Source organism: Gallinula chloropus, assembly GCF_964237585.1.
Source record: "Gallinula chloropus genome assembly, chromosome: 2".
In the NCBI taxonomy this organism is placed as follows: domain Eukaryota; kingdom Metazoa; phylum Chordata; class Aves; order Gruiformes; family Rallidae; genus Gallinula; species Gallinula chloropus.
Window position 1 is genome coordinate 163,539,032 of NC_140086.1, and position 17,899 is coordinate 163,556,930.

At 65.5% G+C, this 17,899-nt stretch overlaps 1 protein-coding gene across 1 annotated transcript; it reads right to left on the reverse strand.

Annotated features, from left to right (window-relative positions):
• Positions 1-11,161: 11,161 nt before the first annotated feature.
• Positions 11,162-16,870, reverse strand: LOC311189138 (uncharacterized protein; the record flags this gene model as incomplete). Its single annotated transcript, XM_084260718.1, has 6 exons — positions 11,162-12,123; positions 13,360-13,473; positions 13,509-13,527; positions 13,630-13,757; positions 14,466-14,561; positions 16,438-16,870. 6 exons carry the CDS (start codon positions 16,868-16,870, stop codon positions 11,162-11,164), a joined length of 1,752 nt encoding a protein of 583 aa, XP_084116844.1.
• Positions 16,871-17,899: the final 1,029 nt, after the last annotated feature.

Consider the following 17,899-nt stretch of genomic DNA (forward strand, 5'->3'; position numbering starts at 1 on the left):
GTCACCCCCCCAGCCCCTGGGCCAAGCTGGAGCAGCTGGCACCCATGGGTGCCCAGCGCAGGAGGTGGGGGTCCTGCCTCCTGCCCCAGGGCTGGGGGGACGAGGGTGTCCCCAGGAGCGGGGTACAGGCTCAGCCTCAGCCATGGGCTGTGGGGCAGCCAGTGAGCTCCCAAAGCTGGGGGAGGTGGACAGGGACCCTGGGGGACACCCCCCACTCAAACAGCTCTTCGGGGAGCTCGGTCTCTCCAGGCAGTTAAGGCAGAGGGTGGGACACGGTGGGTTTTGGTGAAAGAAAGAGAGAAAACCCAGCTCATGGAGCTGCTGCTGCCCACCCAGCACTGCCCTCCCCAGCCCTGCCCCAAAGGCTCTCACCTGGCATCCCACACTGAGCTGTCCAGCATCAGAGACCCCCGTATGGAACCAACCCCCCCCATCTCCCCTGAGCCCCCCGGCCACACACCGGGCCAGGCCGGTGCTGCCACCACCCCCAGACCCCACAGAAGGATGCTGTGGGCACCCAGCACCCCACTCCCAGGGCAGGGAACCCCTTGTTTCAGCCTTCCTCCCACGAGGCCTGGTGTGGTTCGAGGTTATGGCTGCTCCTGTGGGGTATAAAACCAGGTCAGAGCAAGAGCTGGGCAGCAGCAGCACTGCCCACGGTGGGTCAGCCAGATCAGAGCCTCCCTGTGCCCAGAGCTGGTGCTCATCCAGAGCAGCTGGAGAGCTCTGGAGGACACTGGGGACACTGGGAAGAAGGGTGAAGTGCCCACTGGGACCCAGGGGGTTCCTTTGCCCGGCCACAGGTTCAGCTGGAGTCAGCTCAGGTGGGGGTTGCTTGTTTTAGCCCAGAGAGTTTCACCATGTCCCTGACCCCACAGGGATCATCACCCCGGGGATGCCAACCCCCCCCCAGGGGAGCTCTGATCGCTGAGGACCCCCCACCCCCCTCCTCACAGCGCTGGGGAGTTCAAAGCGCGGCTGGTGCGGGGGTTTTGCCCCCTTGGAGGGAGCCAGGGGCTGGGAGCATCCTGTGGGGCCCAGCAGTTGGGAGAGGGAGGCACTGCTCCCCTCTGCACGGGCTGAGCTGCACCCCAGCCTGGGAGGAGGAGGAGGAGGAGGAGGAGGAGGAGGAGGAGGATGTGCTCCTCACCTGCCAGCTGCCCTGGGGACCAGGAGCAGCCCTGGGACACCACGGCCCAGCCCGGAGCATCCCGAGCAGCTCCGGGATCGGGTGAGTTTTGCCCCTTTGGTGGCTGATGGCTCAGGAGCTGCCACAGACCTGGGGCTCCCTGGGGCTGGACGCTGCACCCACACAGCCCAGGATGCCACCACTCGCTCCCCGTCCTCTCCCCCACGAGGACACCCCACCCCCCCCCCAGGACCGGTGTGTCTGGTCAGATCCAAGACCTGGGATAGACACAGACTCACAGACTGGTTTGGGATGGAAGGGACCTCAGAGCCCACCCAGTCCCACCCCCTGCCAGGGACAGGGACACCTCTCCCCAGCCCAGGCTGCTCAGGGCTCCATCCAACCCGGCCTGGGACACCTCCAGGGAGGGGGCAGCCACCACCTCCCTGGGCACCCTGTGCCAGGGCCTCACCACCCTCAGAGGGAAGAATTCCTCCCTAATATCCCATCTAAATCTACCCCCTGCCAATTTAAACCCATCACCCCTCATCCCATCACTCTGTGCCCTTCTCAGAAGTCCCTCCCCAGGTTCCTTGTGGCCCCTTCAGGGGCTGGAAGGGGCTCTAAGGGCCCCCGCAGCCTCCTCTGCTCCAGGCTGAGCCAGCCCAGCTCTCCCAGCCTGGCTTCACAGGAGAGGCTCTCCAGCCCTCTGATCATCCTCGTGGTCTCCTCTGGCTCCATCCCAACAGCTCCATGTCCTCCTTATGTTGGGGGCCCCAGGGCTGTCCCCAGCACTGCAGGTGGGGTCTCAGGAGAGCAGAGGGGCAGAACCCTCCCCAGACCTGCTGCCCGCGCTCAGTTTGCTGCAGCCCGGGATGTGGCTGTTGGCTCCAGAGATGCAGCAGCACCAGACCCACACAAGGGCATCACCCTGAGCCCCAGCTGCTCTGCTCAGCAGCGAATCGCTCCTGGGACACAGAAGGAAGAGGGATGAGTAACCTCTGTGCATCGTTCCTCCCCCCTCAGGGCCAGGCATCAATCCTGGACGTCTGACTCATGGTATTTTCCCAGGGAAACTGGGAGCCTGAGGGGAGCCCCAGCTTCAGGAACCGCTGGGGTTGAAGGTTTGGCTGAGGAGGGAACCAGCCACCACCTGGTTGGTGGATGATTCTGGGCTGAGCTGGGGCTCAACCAAGGCAAAATCCCCCCTGGTGCCAGGGGAAGGAGGGTCCAGACCACAAACAAAACCCAACCCAGCTTCTCTCTCTCTGAGCTGCATCTCTGGAGTAACAACTCTGCAGTGTTAGAGGTGAGGCAGGGAGCAGCCCCCTGAGCAGAGAGGGGCTGAGAGAAGCTGCAGGGTGGCACAGGTGGATTTCTGCCCTGTTCCCATTAACAAGATCCCCTCTTAGTCCTGTTCTCTGTTCAGCCTGGAGAGAAGAAGCCTGAGAGGGGATCTGATCACTGGTTCTCAAGAGCTGAAGGGTGGGAGCCAGGGGGCCATGGGCAGCCTCTGCTCAGTGTCTGTGGGGACAGGACAAGGGGCGATGGGCTCAAGCTGGAGCCCAGGGAGTTCAGGTATCCAAAAATCCATCCCCCCCCAGAGATGGTCCCTCACAGCCCCATGTTGGTGTCAGGGGAAGCTTTAGGATAAGGCAGGTTAATGAGACTGAACGAAGCTCAAGCGTGAGGAGCACCTGGCTGCTGCCAGCCCAGCAGTCATTGATTGGGAGCTGATTTTAATTAGCAGCTTGGGGATTCACATCTGGGAGGAGGAGCTGTATGGGGCAGCGTTAACAACCAGCATCAGTTCCTTCCAACACAGAGACAGGTCATGGAATCACAGACTCACAGGGGTTGGCAGGGCCCCCCAGAGCCCAGGGGTCCAACCCCTGCCCAAGCAGGGTCCCCAGGACAGGGGCTGGAATCTCTCCAGACAAGGAGACTCCACACCCCCTGGGCAGCCTGTCCCAGGGCTCCCTCACCCTCACCAGCAAGAAGTTCTTCCCCACATTGGGGGGAACTCCCTGGGCTCCAACTTGAGCCCATCGCCCCTTGTCCTGTCCCCACAGACACTGAGCAGAGGCTGCCCATGGCCCCCTGGCTCCCACCCTTCAGCTCTTGAGAACCAGTGATCAGATCCCCTCTCAGGCTCTTCTCTCCAGGCTGAACAGCCCCAGCTCCCTCAGCCTTTCCTCCCAGGGGAGATGCTCCAGGCCCTTCAGCATCTCTGTCCCTCCTCTGGACTCTCTCCAGGAGATCCCTGGCTGGTTGATCCCAGGGAGCCCAGCCCTGGACACAACACTCCAGCTGGGGCCTGGGCAGGGGGACAGTAGGTCTCTGCTCTTGGCTGTCCCTCCTCTGTGTAGCCCAGAGCTGTTTAACCACAATGGGCTTGGACTGCAGCACCACCTCTCACCAAAAACCACATCAAAACCACCAAACAGCCACCCACACCCAGCCCCTCGGGGAACTGGGCTCTTCCTTGTACTGGGAAGCTGAAGATACTCCAGGGTGTGGAGTGAGGAAACCCTGAGGTGGTGCCACAGCCTGGCTGAGAGCTGCTCCTGAGGAAGAAGTGACTGGAAACAGCACATCCAGCCCTGTGAACAGAGGGAGAGACGGATGCTGCAGCTTCCAGAGTCCCCCAGGGTCAGAGCAGATGTGGGGGGAAGTCTCAGGACCCCTCGAGGTCTTGAGAAGAGGAGGCTGAGGGGAGCCCTTCTCCCCCCTGCCCTGCCCTGCCCTGCCCTGGCAGGAGGGTGCAGAGAGGTGGGCGATGGTCTCTGCAGCCAGGGGCCAGGAGCTGGGAGGAGGGGCAATGGGCTCAAGCTGCCCCAGGGCAGGGTCAGCTCAGCTGGGAGGGCAAAGTTCTTCCCTGGCAGAGCTGTGGGGCTGTGGCACAGGCTGCCCAGGGAGGGGCTGAGTCCCCAGCCCTGGGGGTGTTGAACAGAGGGGAGATGAGGTGCTCAGGGAGCTGGGTCTGCACAGGACAGGGATGTTTGGACTCCAGGGGCTCAAAGGGCTTTTCCAGCCTGTGACTCTGGATTGTGGGATTTGCTGCTGGGTGGGACAGGGATCCGGATCAGCCACGCAGGGGACAGGGCTGAGCAGCAGTGACACTGGTGTTGTGACCCCAGACTCCGGTGCCAGGGGCTCTGCAGCACCAGCACATCCCAGCAGGAGGATTTTCCATCCACAGACGGACACGGGGCCGCAGAATCGGCTCAGTGGGGTGAGTGGGACCCTGTCTCAGGGACCAGCAGGATTCCCTCCCCGAGGCTGAGGCACCAAACTGGGACTGGAGCACGAGCAGCACTGGGATGCTTCTCATTTCCCCAGTCACTGGCCTCCCACTCCCACTCTGTGGTGCTGAGAAGGGAGCCCAGTGCAGCTCGGGCGGCACCTGACCCACACCCAGCACGTTCTGGGGCTCCCTAAGAGCACCCACTGAGCACCCAGGGTCCTGACCTGTAACTCATGGGAAGCCAAAACAGTGACAAACATCAGAGAATCCCAGACTGGGCTGGGCTGGGAGGGACCCCAAGGGTCCCAGAGCCCCAACCCCCTGCCACAGGCAGGGACACCAACCTCCAGGCCTGGAGCTACACAAGGGTGCCCAGGGCCCCAGCCAACCTGGCCTTGGACACCCCCAGGGATGGGGCACCCACCCCCTCTCTGGGCAGCCCCTTCCAGCCCCTCACCACTCTCTCTGCACAGAACTTCCCCCCAGTCTCTCCTCTCCCCCTTCCCTCCTCCAGCTTCACTCCAGCCCCTTGTCCTGCCAGTCTCTGCCCTTCCCAAGAGCTGATTCCCCTCCTGGTCCTGGGGTCCCTTCAGGGACGGGGAGGCTGCACTGAGGTCCCCCCACAGCCTTCTCTTCCCCAGGCTGACCCAGCCCAGCTCCCTCAGCTGGGATCCTTGGGATTCCCCCCAAATCCCTGGGATTCCAGGCTGATTTCCAAACTGCTCATCCCACCGTGGAAGCTCCGAGCTGCCAATGAGCCAGTTCCCATCTTCACCCCACACACGTGTCCCAGGAACGGCTCCTTTGACAAACTCCTGGGTTTTCTCATTTTTAACCTCATTTTTTCCCAATCTCTAAATCTTTATTTTTCATCTTTTTCCCAAAGAACTGTCCTCAGACTGTCCCAGACTCCACTGCCAGGGTCTGGGTGCTGCTCCCGTGTCCCAGCCCAGGCTGTGGAGCTGCTGGCTGCTTCAGGAGAGCTCTGGAGAGGGAACCCGTGGAGAGTAACGGTCTGTTCAGTGCTCAGGGCTGAGCAATAAACCATCATAAAACCAGATATGGGGACTGAGCCCAAGATAAGGCGCTGGGAGGAGGGTTTAAAGAGCCTCTGATCAACAGGGAGGTTGTGGAGTCTCCATCTGCTGGAGAGAGTCCAGAGGAGGGACAGAGATGCTGAAGGGGCTGGAGCATCTCCCCTGGGAGGAAAGGCTGAGGGAGCTGGGGCTGTTCAGCCTGCAGAGAAGAGCCTGAGAGGGGATCTGATCACTGGTTCTCAAGAGCTGAAGGGTGGGAGCCAGGGAGCCATGGGCAGCCTCTGCTCAGTGTCTGTGGGGACAGGACAAGGGGCGATGGGCTCAAGTTGGAGCCCAGGGAGTTCCCCCCAATGTGGGGAAGAACTTCTTGGTGGTGAGGGTGAGGGAGCCCTGGGACAGGCTGCCCAGGGGGTGTGGAGTCTCCTTGTCTGGAGAGATTCCAGCCCCTGTCCTAGGGACCCTGCTTGGGCAGGGGTGGGACCCCCTGGGCTCTGGGGGGCCCTGCCAACCCCTGTGATCCTGTGACTCTGTGAAATGGGCCTAAAATTGTCCGGAAAAAGGTGTTTCTGAAAGACAGGGAGCAGTGAGGGGACACAGGACGGGATTGTGGAGCTGAATGTCACTGCCAGAGACACGGCCCCAGCACAGCCCCTGTCTGTGGCACACAGAGAGCAGAGCCAGGGCTGGTTCCCTTTCACCACCCCCAGAAAGCGACAGTCCACAGCCTGAAAGGGGGGAAAACCCCCTAAAAATCAACTTCAGGGAGAGTTCCCAGGCGGGCTGAGGTTTAAAGGAGCTTCTGCTGCCTGCAGGAACCTCCTCTTCGCTCCACAAGGATCCTCCCTCTTCCTGCACCTGATCCAGGGGCAGCCACAGGAGGGGAACAGCCAGGTGACCTCTGGGGTCACAGGCTGGGTGTGGACATGGACCAGCTGCGTGCTGGGCACAGGGAGCTGTGGGGACAGGCAGAGGGGGGTGTTTGGGGGGAGGAGGAAGGTGTGAAGAGGCGCTGGGAAGGGTGGTGAGGGAAGCAGACAGGGCTCAGCATCACTGAAGGGACCTGGGGGAGAGGGGGCTCTGTGGAGCGTGCTGGGGTGGTTCTGAAGCAGCTGCAGTGGCAACACCCACTCACCCCCCTGCACGTGGCTCTGGGAGCGTGGGCAGCGTGTGACACTCTCTGGTGCAGGAGGAACCCGGGTGTCTCTGCCCTGGGGTGCTGGGCCAGCTGGGACCCCGGGGTGGGCAGCACCCACTCCCCCAGTTCCAACGCAGACTCAGGGGATGGTCCGGGCTGGAAGGGACCTCAAAGCCCATCCGGTTTCACCCACCACCACAGGCAGGGACCCCCCCCCCAGCCCAGGGTGCCCCCAGCCCCATCCAACCCGGCCTTGAGCCCTGCCAGGGGTCCCAGGGCAGCCCCAGCTCCTCTGGGCACCCTGTGCCAGGGCCTCACCGCCCTCAGAGGGAAGAATTCCTTCCTAATATCCAATCTAAGTCTCCCCCCTGCCAATTTAAACCCATTCCCCTCTTGTCTCACTCTGTGCCCTTCTAAAAAGTTCCTCCCCAGGTTCCTTGTGGCCCCTCCAGGGACTGGAAGGGGCTGTAACATCTCCCTGGAGCCTCCTCCTCTGCTCCAGGCTGAGCCAACCCAGCTCTCCCAGCCTGGCTCTGGATGCTCCAGCCCTCAGACCATCCCCTGTGGCCTCCTCCGGCCCCGCTCCAAAAGCCCCATCCAACCCGGCCTTGAGCCCTGCCAGGGATCCCAGGGGGACCCCAGCTTCTCTGGGCACCCTGTGCCAGGGCCTCCCCCCTCCCCAGGAAGGATTTCTGCCCCCCAGCCCCTCTCCATCCCCCTCCTGCAGCTGGAGGCCGTTCCCCTGGGCCTGGCCCTGGGCACCAGCCCCTCTCCAGCTCTCCTGCAGCCCCTCCAGGGACGGGAAGGGGCTCAGAGCTCCCCAGGAGCTGCTTCTCTCCTCCAGGCTGAGCCAGCCCCGCTCCCCCAGCCTGGCTCCGGGCAGAGGGGCTCCAGCTCCCACCACACGGGCCCCGGCCCGGCCAGGCCGCGCCCGTCGCTGCCCCGAGGCACCGACCCCCCCCCCGCGCCCCATCGCGCCGCCATCTTCCCGCGCGCCGCGCCGCCCCGCCCACCACCCGGCAACAGCCAATCGGGAAGGGCGCCAGCCCCGGGCGGGGGACGGAGCCGTCCCGCCCCCTCCTCGCTATTGGCCGGACGCTGTTTTGCCCCCGCCCTCTCCACTCCCCCCCCCCATTGGCGCGCGCGGCCCGGCGCACAGCCAATCACCGCGGGCAGCCGCGGCGCGGCCTCCGCGGGGCGGGAGTGGGCGGGCAGCTTCGTTGCGATTGGCCGGGCGCGCGGAGAAGCCGGGCGCTGATTGGAGGAGGCAGCGGCGTCACCGGAAGAGAAGCGGGGGACGGTCGGCCCGCGCCTTCCCGTCGTCATGACAACGGCGGGACGGGCCCCGGCGGGCGGCAGGACCGGGGATGCGCGGGACGGGCCCGGGCCGGGTCCCGCCGCTGCCTGGAGCGCTGGGGGAACCCAGGGACGGGCAGGGGTGGGGAAGATCGGCCCCGACCCGGGGCTTGGGGATGGGGGACCCGGGGCGACTCCTCGGGCTGCGGCCGGGGGGGCCGAGGGCAGCCTGGCTGGTGTCAGAGCCAGGGCAGGGCTGGTGCCCCTGGGCTGGGCACTGGGGAGGCTGCAGCTGGAGTGCTGGGTCCAGTTGTGGGCCCCTGAGTCCCAGCAGGAGCTGGAGGTGCTGGAGCGTGTCCAGAGAAGGGCAACCAGGCTGGGGAAGGGGCTGGAGAGCAGCAAAGCTTGCGAGGAGCGGCTGAGGGAGCTGGGGGTGCTGAGCCTGGAGCAGAGGAGGCTGAGGGGAGCCCTTCTCCCCCCTGCCCTGCCCTGCCCTGCCCTGCCCTGGCAGGAGGGTGCAGAGAGGTGGGCGATGGTCTCTGCAGCCAGGGGCCAGGAGCTGGGAGGAGGGGCAATGGGCTCAAGCTGCCCCAGGGCAGGGTCAGCTCAGCTGGGAGGGCAAAGTTCTTCCCTGGCAGAGCTGTGGGGCTGTGGCACAGGCTGCCCAGGGAGGGGCTGAGTCCCCAGCCCTGGGGGTGTTGAACAGAGGGGAGATGAGGTGCTCAGGGAGCTGGGGCAGCTCAGGATGGGGATGGTTGGGCTGGATGGGCTCAAAGGGCTTTTCCAGCCTGTGACTCTGGGATTCTGTGAGCTCACCCAGTTCCTGCCTGCAGAACAACCTGTGCCATTTCTCTGAACAGTTTTAATTTAAAAAAAGGGAAAAAAGGAGACATTTCCCACCAGCAAAGAGCATCCCCCACCAAAACACACACCGAAAGAGCTGCTGGAACCACGTTTCTCCCAACAGCAAAGGAGCCCTGAGCCAAACCAGGCTCCTGCCTGGCTCGGTCAGCTGCTCCTGCTGCTCCTGGATCGTCTCCCCAGAGGCCCCACACCATGGACAACACAGGGATGGGTGAGCTGCCCAGTCCCTTCAGCCAGGAAAAGGAATCCTGTCCTCAGGGCACCACAGCAGCCTCTCAGCAGTGCTCTACCCCCCTCAGCAGCCACCTCACATGAGCAGAGACCCAGGTTCTGAGGGAGGATGTTCCAGAAGCATCTGTGTCTGGTGGGTTGAAGGGATTCAGAGAGGTGGATGGACACAGGAGAGCTGGAAGAGCAGGGTCAGGTCAGTGCTGTGCAAGATCCAAACCACAATCCATCCTCCCCAGTGTCTTCCAGCTCTGGGGGAGGACTGGAGCCCCCAGGAATCCTCTCTCGGGGCTCAGGGAGCTGCAGGAGCTCTGATGTCACTGCAGGGACAGGCTCCCAGGCTTTGCTCCCCTCCACACCCACAAGTTGCCACTTCTGGAAGAAGCTCCTTCCCAACAGCCACTGGTTTGGCACCTTCCCTTGCTGGGTGGGTAATTCCCAACTTCAACTGGCTTTTTTAACTGGTTTTCAGCCCAGTCCCTGGGCTCTGCACAGCCCAGGGGGGCATTTCAGGCGCCCTCCAGCCTGAAGCTGTGCAGCTCACTGGGATCTCTCTCTCTCCTGTGTGGATATTCCCAACCTGGAGCGCTGCAGGTGCCCTACACAGCCCCAGCACACAGCAAAACCAGCCCCAGGCCCTGCCCCAGCCTGGGAACACCCTCCCAGCAGCCCCAGGCCCTGCCACAGCCTGGGAACACCCTCCCACCAGCCCCAGGCCCTGCCACAGGCTGGGGACACCCTCCCAGCAGCCCCAGGCCCTGCCACAGGCTGGGGACACCCTCCCAGCAGCCCCAGGCCCTGCCCCAGGCTGGGGACACCCTCCCAGCAGCCCCAGGCCCTGCCCCAGCCTGGGAACACCCTCCTCACCAGCCCCAGGCCCTGCCCCAGCCTGGGAACACCCTCCCAGCAGCCCCAGGCCCTGCCACAGCCTGGGAACACCCTCCCACCAGCCCCAGGCCCTGCCACAGGCTGGGGACACCCTCCCAGCAGCCCCAGGCCCTGCCACAGGCTGGGGACACCCTCCCAGCAGCCCCAGGCCCTGCCCCAGGCTGGGGACACCCTCCCAGCAGCCCCAGGCCCTGCCCCAGCCTGGGAACACCCTCCTCACCAGCCCCAGGCCCTGCCACAGCCTGGGAACACCCTCCCAGCAGCCCCAGGCCCTGCCACAGCCTGGGAACACCCTCCCAGCAGCCCCAGGCCCTGCCCCAGCCTGGGGACACCCTCCAACCAGCCCCAGGCCCTGCCACAGGCTGGGGACACCCTCCTCAGCAGCCCCAGGCCCTGCCCCAGCCTGGGGACACCCTCCAACCAGCCCCAGGCCCTGCCACAGGCTGGGGACACCCTCCCATCAGCCCCAGGCCCTGCCCCAGCCTGTGGAACACCTTCCCCACCAGCCCCAGGCCCTGCCCCAGCCTGGGGACACCCTCCCAGCAGCCCCAGGCCCTGCCCCAGCCTGGGGACACCCTCCCAGCAGCCCCAGGCCCTGCCACAGGCTGGGAACACCCTCCCCACCAGCCCCAGGCCCTGCCCCAGCCTGGGAACACCCTCCCAGCAGCCCCAGGCCCTGCCACAGCCTGGGAACACCTTCCCCACCAGCCCCAGGCCCTGCCCCAGGCTGGGGACACCTTCCCCACCAGCCCCAGGCCCTGCCCCAGCCTGGGAACACCTTCCCCAGCAGCCCCAGGCCCTGCCACAGGCTGGGAACACCCTCCCAGCAGCCCCAGGCCCTGCCACAGGCTGTGGACACCCTCCCACCAGCCCCAGGCCCTGCCCCAGCCTGGGGACACCCTCCCAGCAGCCCCAGGCCCTGCCCCAGCCTGGGGACACCTTCCCCACCAGCCCCAGGCCCTGCCACAGCCTGGGGACACCCTCCCAGCAGCCCCAGGCCCTGCCCCAGGCTGGGGACACCCTCCCATCAGCCCCAGGCCCTGCCACAGCCTGGGGACACCCTCTCCATCAGCCCCAGGCCCTGCCACAGCCTGGGGACACCCTCCCAGCAGCCCCAGGCCCTGCCACAGGCTGGGAACACCCTCCCAGCAGCCCCAGACCCCAGCGAAACCCCCTCACCACGGGGCAGCCCAACCCCAGCCACCAAACCCAAGCCCTCAGCCTTCCCCCTCTGCCTGGGAGGGGGCTCAGGATGGCTGCCCCACAGCCCCCTCCTCCCATCAGCACGTCCCTGCCTGCCAGGAGGGGCTGGGCGGGCGCTGGCTGCGCGGAAGGTTCTAGATGGAGTGCACCACAGCCCCCCTGATGTCAGCGCAGGGCCAGGCGGGCAGGGCCAGGGCAGAGTCCTGCACGTGGCTGTCCTGGTGCCTGAGGAAGCTCCTCCTGAGCACGAAGCTCTTGCTGCAGAGGGGGCAGTGGAAGAGCCCCTGCCCGGCGTGCCGGCGCTGGTGGCTCAGCAGGTAGTCCTTGCGGCGGTAGCTCTTGTCGCACTGGGAGCACTGGTAGGGCCGCTCCCCAGTGTGGCTCATCTGGTGCCGCCGCAGCCAGGAGCGGCACACGAAGCTCTTCCCGCAGTCGCTGCAGATGTAGGACTTGCCCCCCCTGCCCTGGTTCTGGGGAGGGGTCGGGGGACCAGCCCTGGGCGCCGGGCGCCGCGGGCAGCGGGCGCTGCTCTCAGCCGGGTCCCGCGCCGGGTCCCAGCACGGGCTGCGTGTCGGGGTCTCTGGGGGGGTCTCCTGGCTCTCCCCAGGCGGCTGCTCCTCTCCCACCAGCCCGCTGGGGTCAGCAGGCAGCGTCCCACACGGGGGGGGCTGTGCCCTGTCCCGCTGCGGCCCCTCCCAGGGGGTGGGAGCAGCCCCCGGGCCCCTCTGGCCGAGACCCTTCTCACACGTCGGGGCTGCCTGGGGGGTCTCCAGCCGGCTGGAGCTCCCCTCACACTTGCTGGACACGCACAGGCTCCTCCCAAGGCTGTTTTCCTGGGGGCTCAAGAGACCCAGCTGCTCCCCAAAGCCCCGCTCAAACTGAGCGGCACCCCCGAGGCCCTGCCCAGCGGTGCCTGTTCCCGCTGGCTCTGCACCCCACTGACTGTCCCAGGTCCCTCCAGGGCTGGGATCCTTGGAAAACTTCTCTCCAGGTCTTCCTGGCGCTTCTGAGCCACACATGATGCTCCCAAAGGAATCTGCTGGAGGGTCCCTCTCGGTGCTTTCGCTGTGTGCTGAAACCAGAGGGATTCCAGGGGCTGTCAGGGAAGGAGAACTCTTGGGGCACCCCTCCTGCCACGCTGATGGACACAGGAAGAGGGGGGTGCTGCAGCCAGCTCTGGGAGGGGGACACAGAGCTGTGGGAGCCAGTCCTGAGGAGCCCCAGAGATGATGGGAGAGCTGGAGCAGCTCTGCTGGGAGAGCTCTGAGCCCCTTCCCATCCCTGGAGGGGCTCCCTCACCCTCACCAGCAAGAAGTTCTTCCCCACACTGGGGGGAACTCCCTGGGCTCCAACTTGAGCCCATCGCCCCTTGTCCTGTCCCCACAGACACTGAGCAGAGGCTGCCCATGGCCCCTGGGTCCCACCCTTCAGCTCTTGAGAACCAGTGATCAGATCCCCTCTCAGGCTCTTCTCTCCAGGCTGAACAGCCCCAGCTCCCTCAGCCTTTCCTCCCAGGGGAGATGCTCCAGCCCTTCAGCATCTCTGTCCCTCCTCTGGACTCTCTCCAGGAGATCCCTGGCTGGTTGATCCCAGGGAGCCCAGCCCTGGACACAACACTCCAGCTGGGGCCTGAGCAGGGCAGAGCAGAGGGGGAGGATCCCCTCCTGTCACCTGCTGCCCACACTCCTCCTGATGCCCCCAGGATCCCATTGTCTCTCTCAGCCCCAGGACACACTGTTGGCTCATGGCCACCCTGTCACCCCCCAGCACCCCCAGGTCCTTCTCCCCAGAGCTCCTCTCCAGCAGCTCCCCCAGCCTGTCCTGATCCCAGCAGTTATCCCTTCCCAGGGGCCAGACTCTCCACTTGCTGTTGTTGAACCCCAGCTGGTCTCTCCCTGCCCAGCTCCCAGCCTGTCCAGGTCTCTCTGGATGGCAGCACAGTGTCCTGCCTGTCACCACTCCTCCCAGCTCTGGATCATCTTGCTGAGGTGGGACACACACCATCTCCTCATCCAGACATTCAGTGAAATATTAAAGAGTCCTGGACCCAACCCTGAGCCCTGGGGAACAGCCAGAGCTCTGTGTCCACCAGCACCCAGGGTACACACCACCAAAGCAGCTGGAGCACCCCAAAACCAAGACCCAAACCAGCCCCTGCAGCAATTCCAGGGCAGCTGAAGGAGGAACCAGCCCCTTCAGCTGATGGAACCCCCAATTTTGGTGAACAAAGGTTACCCAGCAGACTGAGGTTTGTTCCACCTCTTGTACAGCATGAAAACCCCCGACTTGCCCTGGGATTTGCTGTCCCAGAGAGCTGGGATCCAGCACTGACCTGTGCTCAAACCTGTTGAGGTCTCTTCCTTCCCTGAGGGCTGTGGCTCAGGGCAGCGTGGCTCCTCCTCTTGCTTAATCCAGGAGAGACCCTGGGTGCTGTAGGGCTGGAACCCTGCTCAGGAGGGAGGAATTACAGAGCTGAGAGACACCAGAGAGCGGGGAAGAGCTGGGAATTCAGAGGGGTGAGACCAGCACTGGCACAGCCCCAGGGAAGGCAGGACAGCCAGAGCCCTCAGGAGGGGTAAGTCCATCCCTGGGGGGCTCGTGCCAGGGAATCCTCACCTGAGTCAGGCTCTCTTGGGAAGTTCTCACCCTCTGTGCTGGGCAGCTCCCTGGGGTACAGCTCCCTGCCTTTCCTGGCCTGGCTGGAAGCCTCAGGCTCCTCTGACCCTTGCCCTGCTCAGGGAAACACAAGACAAGGGTGCTGCAGGTGTGGAAGCTGGGCTTTCACCCAGATAAACCCCACTCTTCTTCCAGGGCTTGTTCTGCCCCCTTTGGTTTATCTCCTTGCCCCAGCCCAGCTCCCATCAACCCAGTTTCTTGATGAAACCCAAAGGGAAACCCACCTGCAAATCCCAGTGTGCTGTGTACACTGGGAGCCAGTACAGTGCCAGGGGTTGTGCAGCAGGGGAGGGGAGAGAGGAGGACAGGAGACAGCAGGGTGTGGGGCTGGGGGCTGCCCCAGCTCCTGCTGCCCTGGGACTGCACCCCCAGCCACAGGCACCACCCACCCATCTCACTCTGGCCCTGATTTAACCCCCCCCAGCCCCCAAAAGCCCCTCATCACCCACCTCACCCCAGCTCAGAGCTCTCCAGGGAAGCAAAGTCAGGGCTGTGAGGGAGAGTGGAACATCTCCTATCCCACCCCGTGCTGCCTGGATGAGGAGCAGCCACACACCCTGCACACCCCAGCAGGGAAGGGTGAAATACCAGTCCTTACCAGTCAGGACCAGTGGCAAGGCTGTTCAGAAATCCTGGGAGCTTTTTAGAGAAGGTTTGGAATCCCTGAGGTGGGGAAAGGGAAAAATCCCACCCCAACAGCCAAAGCAACCTTGGGATTTAATCCCTGAGTTCCCTTTTCCCTCTGAGGTGTGTGTTACTCACCCTGGCAGGACTCCTCAGGAGCTTCTCCAGCCTCCCCCTGCTGCTGAGCTGTGCCACACAACTCTTCCTCTTGCTTAATATGGATTATGGTCTCTTCTGTGGACAGGAACCAGTGTTATGTTAATTCCACACAGAGAATTCACACTCACAGGGGCTGGAAGGACCCCCAGAGCCCATGGGGTCCCACCCTGCCCAAGCAGGGTCCCTAGGACAGGGGCTGGAATCTCTCCAGACAAGGAGACTCCACACCCCCTGGGCAGCCTGTCCCAGGGCTCCCTCACCCTCACCAGCAAGAAGTTCTTCCCCACACTGGGGGGAACTCCCTGGGCTCCAGCTTGAGCCCATCGCCCCTTGTCCTGTCCCCACAGACACTGAGCAGAGGCTGCCCATGGCCCCCTGGCTCCCACCCTTCAGCTCTTGAGAACCAGTGATCAGATCCCCTCTCAGGCTCTTCTCTCCAGGCTGAACAGCCCCAGCTCCCTCAGCCTTTCCTCCCAGGGGAGATGCTCCAGGCCCTTCAGCATCTCTGTCCCTCCTCTGGACTCTCTCCAGGAGATCCCTGGCTGGTTGATCCCAGGGAGCCCAGCCCTGGACACAACACTCCAGGTGGGGCCTGAGCAGGGCAGAGCAGAGGGGGAGGATCCCCTCCTGTCACCTGCTGCCCACACTCCTCCTGATGCCCCAGGATCCCATTGTCTCTCTCAGCCCCCAGGGCACACTGCTGGCTCATGGCCACCCTGTCACCCACCAGCACCCCCAGGTCCTTCTCCCCAGAGCTCCTCTCCAGCAGCTCCCCCCAGCCTGTCCTGATCCCAGCAGTTATCCCTTCCCAGGGGCCAGACTCTCCTCTGGCTGTTGTTGAACCCCAGCTGGTCTCTCCCTGCCCAGGTTCCCACCCCACCCAGTCCCGGCAGCAGCTCCAAACTGCAGCCCAACCCCAGCTCGAGCTGCCCAAGGTCCTAAATGCACCTCAAACCCTCCACACCCCCCAGCAGATGTCTGAGCCCCGTCACTGGGACTCCAGTGTCCCCTCAGCCCAGTCACTGGGACTCACTGGGACTCCAGTGTCCCCTCAGCCCGGTCACTGGGGCTCCAGTGTCCCCACAGCCCAGTCACTGGGACTCACTGGGACTCCACCAGTCCCCATCCCCTCAGCCCAGTCACTGGGACTCACTGGCACTCCAGTGTCCCCTCAGCCCAGTCACTGGGACTCCACCAGTCCCTGTCCCCTCAGCCCAGTCACCGGGACTCACTGGGACTCCACCAGTCCCCGTCCCCACAGCCCAGTTACTGGGACTCCAGTGTCCCCACAGCCCAGTCACTGGGACTCACTGGGACTCCAGTGTCCCCACAGCCCAGTCACTGGGACTCCAGTGTCCCCTCAACCCGGTCACTGGGACTCACTGGGACTCCAGTGTCCCCACAGCCCAGTCACTGGGACTCCACCAGTCCCCATCCCCTCAGCCCAGTCACTGGGTCTCCAGTGTCCCTGTCCCCTCAGCCCAGTCACTGGGACTCACTGGGACTCCACCAGTCCCTGTCCCCTCAGCCCGGTCACTGGGACTCCACCAGTCCCCGTCCCTCAGCCAGTCACTGGGACTCACTGGGACTCCAGTGTCCCCTCAGCCCAGTTGTCACTGGGACTCCAGTGTCCCCACAGCCCGGTCACTGGGACTCACTGGGACTCCACCAGTCCCCATCCCTCAGCCAGTCACTGGGACTCCAGTATCCCCTCAGCCCAGTCACCGGGACTCACTGGGATTCCACCAGTCCCCGTCCCTCAGCCAGTCACTGGGACTCCAGTGTCCCCTCAGCCCAGTCACTGGGACTCACTGGGACTCCACCAGTCCCCGTCCCTCAGCCCAGTCACTGGGTCTCCAGTGTCCCCTCAGCCCAGTCACTGGGGCTCACTGGGACTCCACCAGTCCCCGTCCCTCAGCCCGCCCGTCCCGCCCGTCCCGCGGCCACTCACCGGTGCCGGTTCCTGCGGGGCCGCCTGTCCCAGCCCCGTCCCCGCTGCCCGGCGCCCCGGGCCGGCTCCCGCCCTTCCCCCCGGCGCGGGGCGGGCCGGGCTGCGCGGGAGGAGCGCGGGGAGGCCGGGCCCGGCCCGGGGGCCGCTCCCAGCCGCCGCCCCCCGCCGGGCCCAGGCGCTGCGCGGCCCGGGGGCCGCCGCTGAGGCCGGCGCGGCGCAGGACCCGCTGCCCGAGGGGCCCCCGGCCTCCGCCGGCCGCCCCCCGAGCGGCCTCCGCGGCGCCGCCGCGCTCCAGCCGCCGCTCCAGCAGCCGCAGGCGGCCCCGCAGGGCCAGCGCGGCCCGCAGCTGCCGCTCCGCCCGCGCCAGGCGCGTCTCCAGCCGCAGCAGCCGCGCAGACACCGTCTCTGCCCGCCCGAGCCGGGCACCGGCCATGGTGCCGCCGCCGCAGCCGCAGCGCTCCCCGGCCGGGCCCGCAGCGCCGCCTGCCGCCCGCGCCCAGCCGGGCCGGGCCGGGACGGGGACCGAGGGCAGCGAGGCCGGGGCCGAGCCGGGTCCCCTCAGGCCCGGGCTGGGCAGGGCCGGGGACCGAGGGCAGCGGGGCCGGGGCCGAGCGGAGTCCCCTCAGGCCCGGGCTGGGCAGGGCCGGGGACCGAGGGCAGCGGGGCCGGGGCCGAGCCGGGTGTCCTCAGGCCCGGGCCGGGCAGGGCTGGGGCCCAAGGGCAGCGGGGCCGGGGCCAAGCGGGGTCCCCTCAGGCCCGGGAGGGAATGGGGTCCCCTCAGAGTGGGGACGGACCGGGGTCCCCTCAGGCCCGGGCGGGTCTGGGGTGTCTCAGGGCCCCGAGGGGTCCCCTCAGGGCTCAGTGAGCTCAGGACCCCCACAGGCCAGTGAAGGGTCGAGGCGCCCTCAGGGCCGAGCAGGATCCGCTCCCCGCAGAGCGGCGAGGGGGAGAGATGCTCAGAGAGGGCTCAGGGTGCCCTCGGAGCTGGGAGGGACTGGGGGCTCCTCAGGGCCAGTGGGATCCTGGGGGCATCAGGAGGAGTGTGGGCAGCAGGTGACAGGAGGGGATCCTCCCCCTCTGCTCTGCCCTGCTCAGGCCCCACCTGGAGTGTTGTGTCCAGGGCTGGGCTCCCTGGGATCAACCAGCCAGGGATCTCCTGGAGAGAGTCCAGAGGAGGGACAGAGATGCTGAAGGGCCTGGAGCATCTCCCCTGGGAGGAAAGGCTGAGGGAGCTGGGGCTGTTCAGCCTGCAGAGAAGAGCCTGAGAGGGGATCTGATCACTGGTTCTCAAGAGCTGAAGGGTGGGACCCAGGGGCCATGGGCAGCCTCTGCTCAGTGTCTGTGGGGACAGGACAAGGGGCGATGGGCTCAAGTTGGAGCCCAGGGAGTTCCCCCCAGTGTGGGGAAGAACTTCTTGCTGGTGAGGGTGAGGGAGCCCTGGGACAGGCTGGCCAGGGGGTGT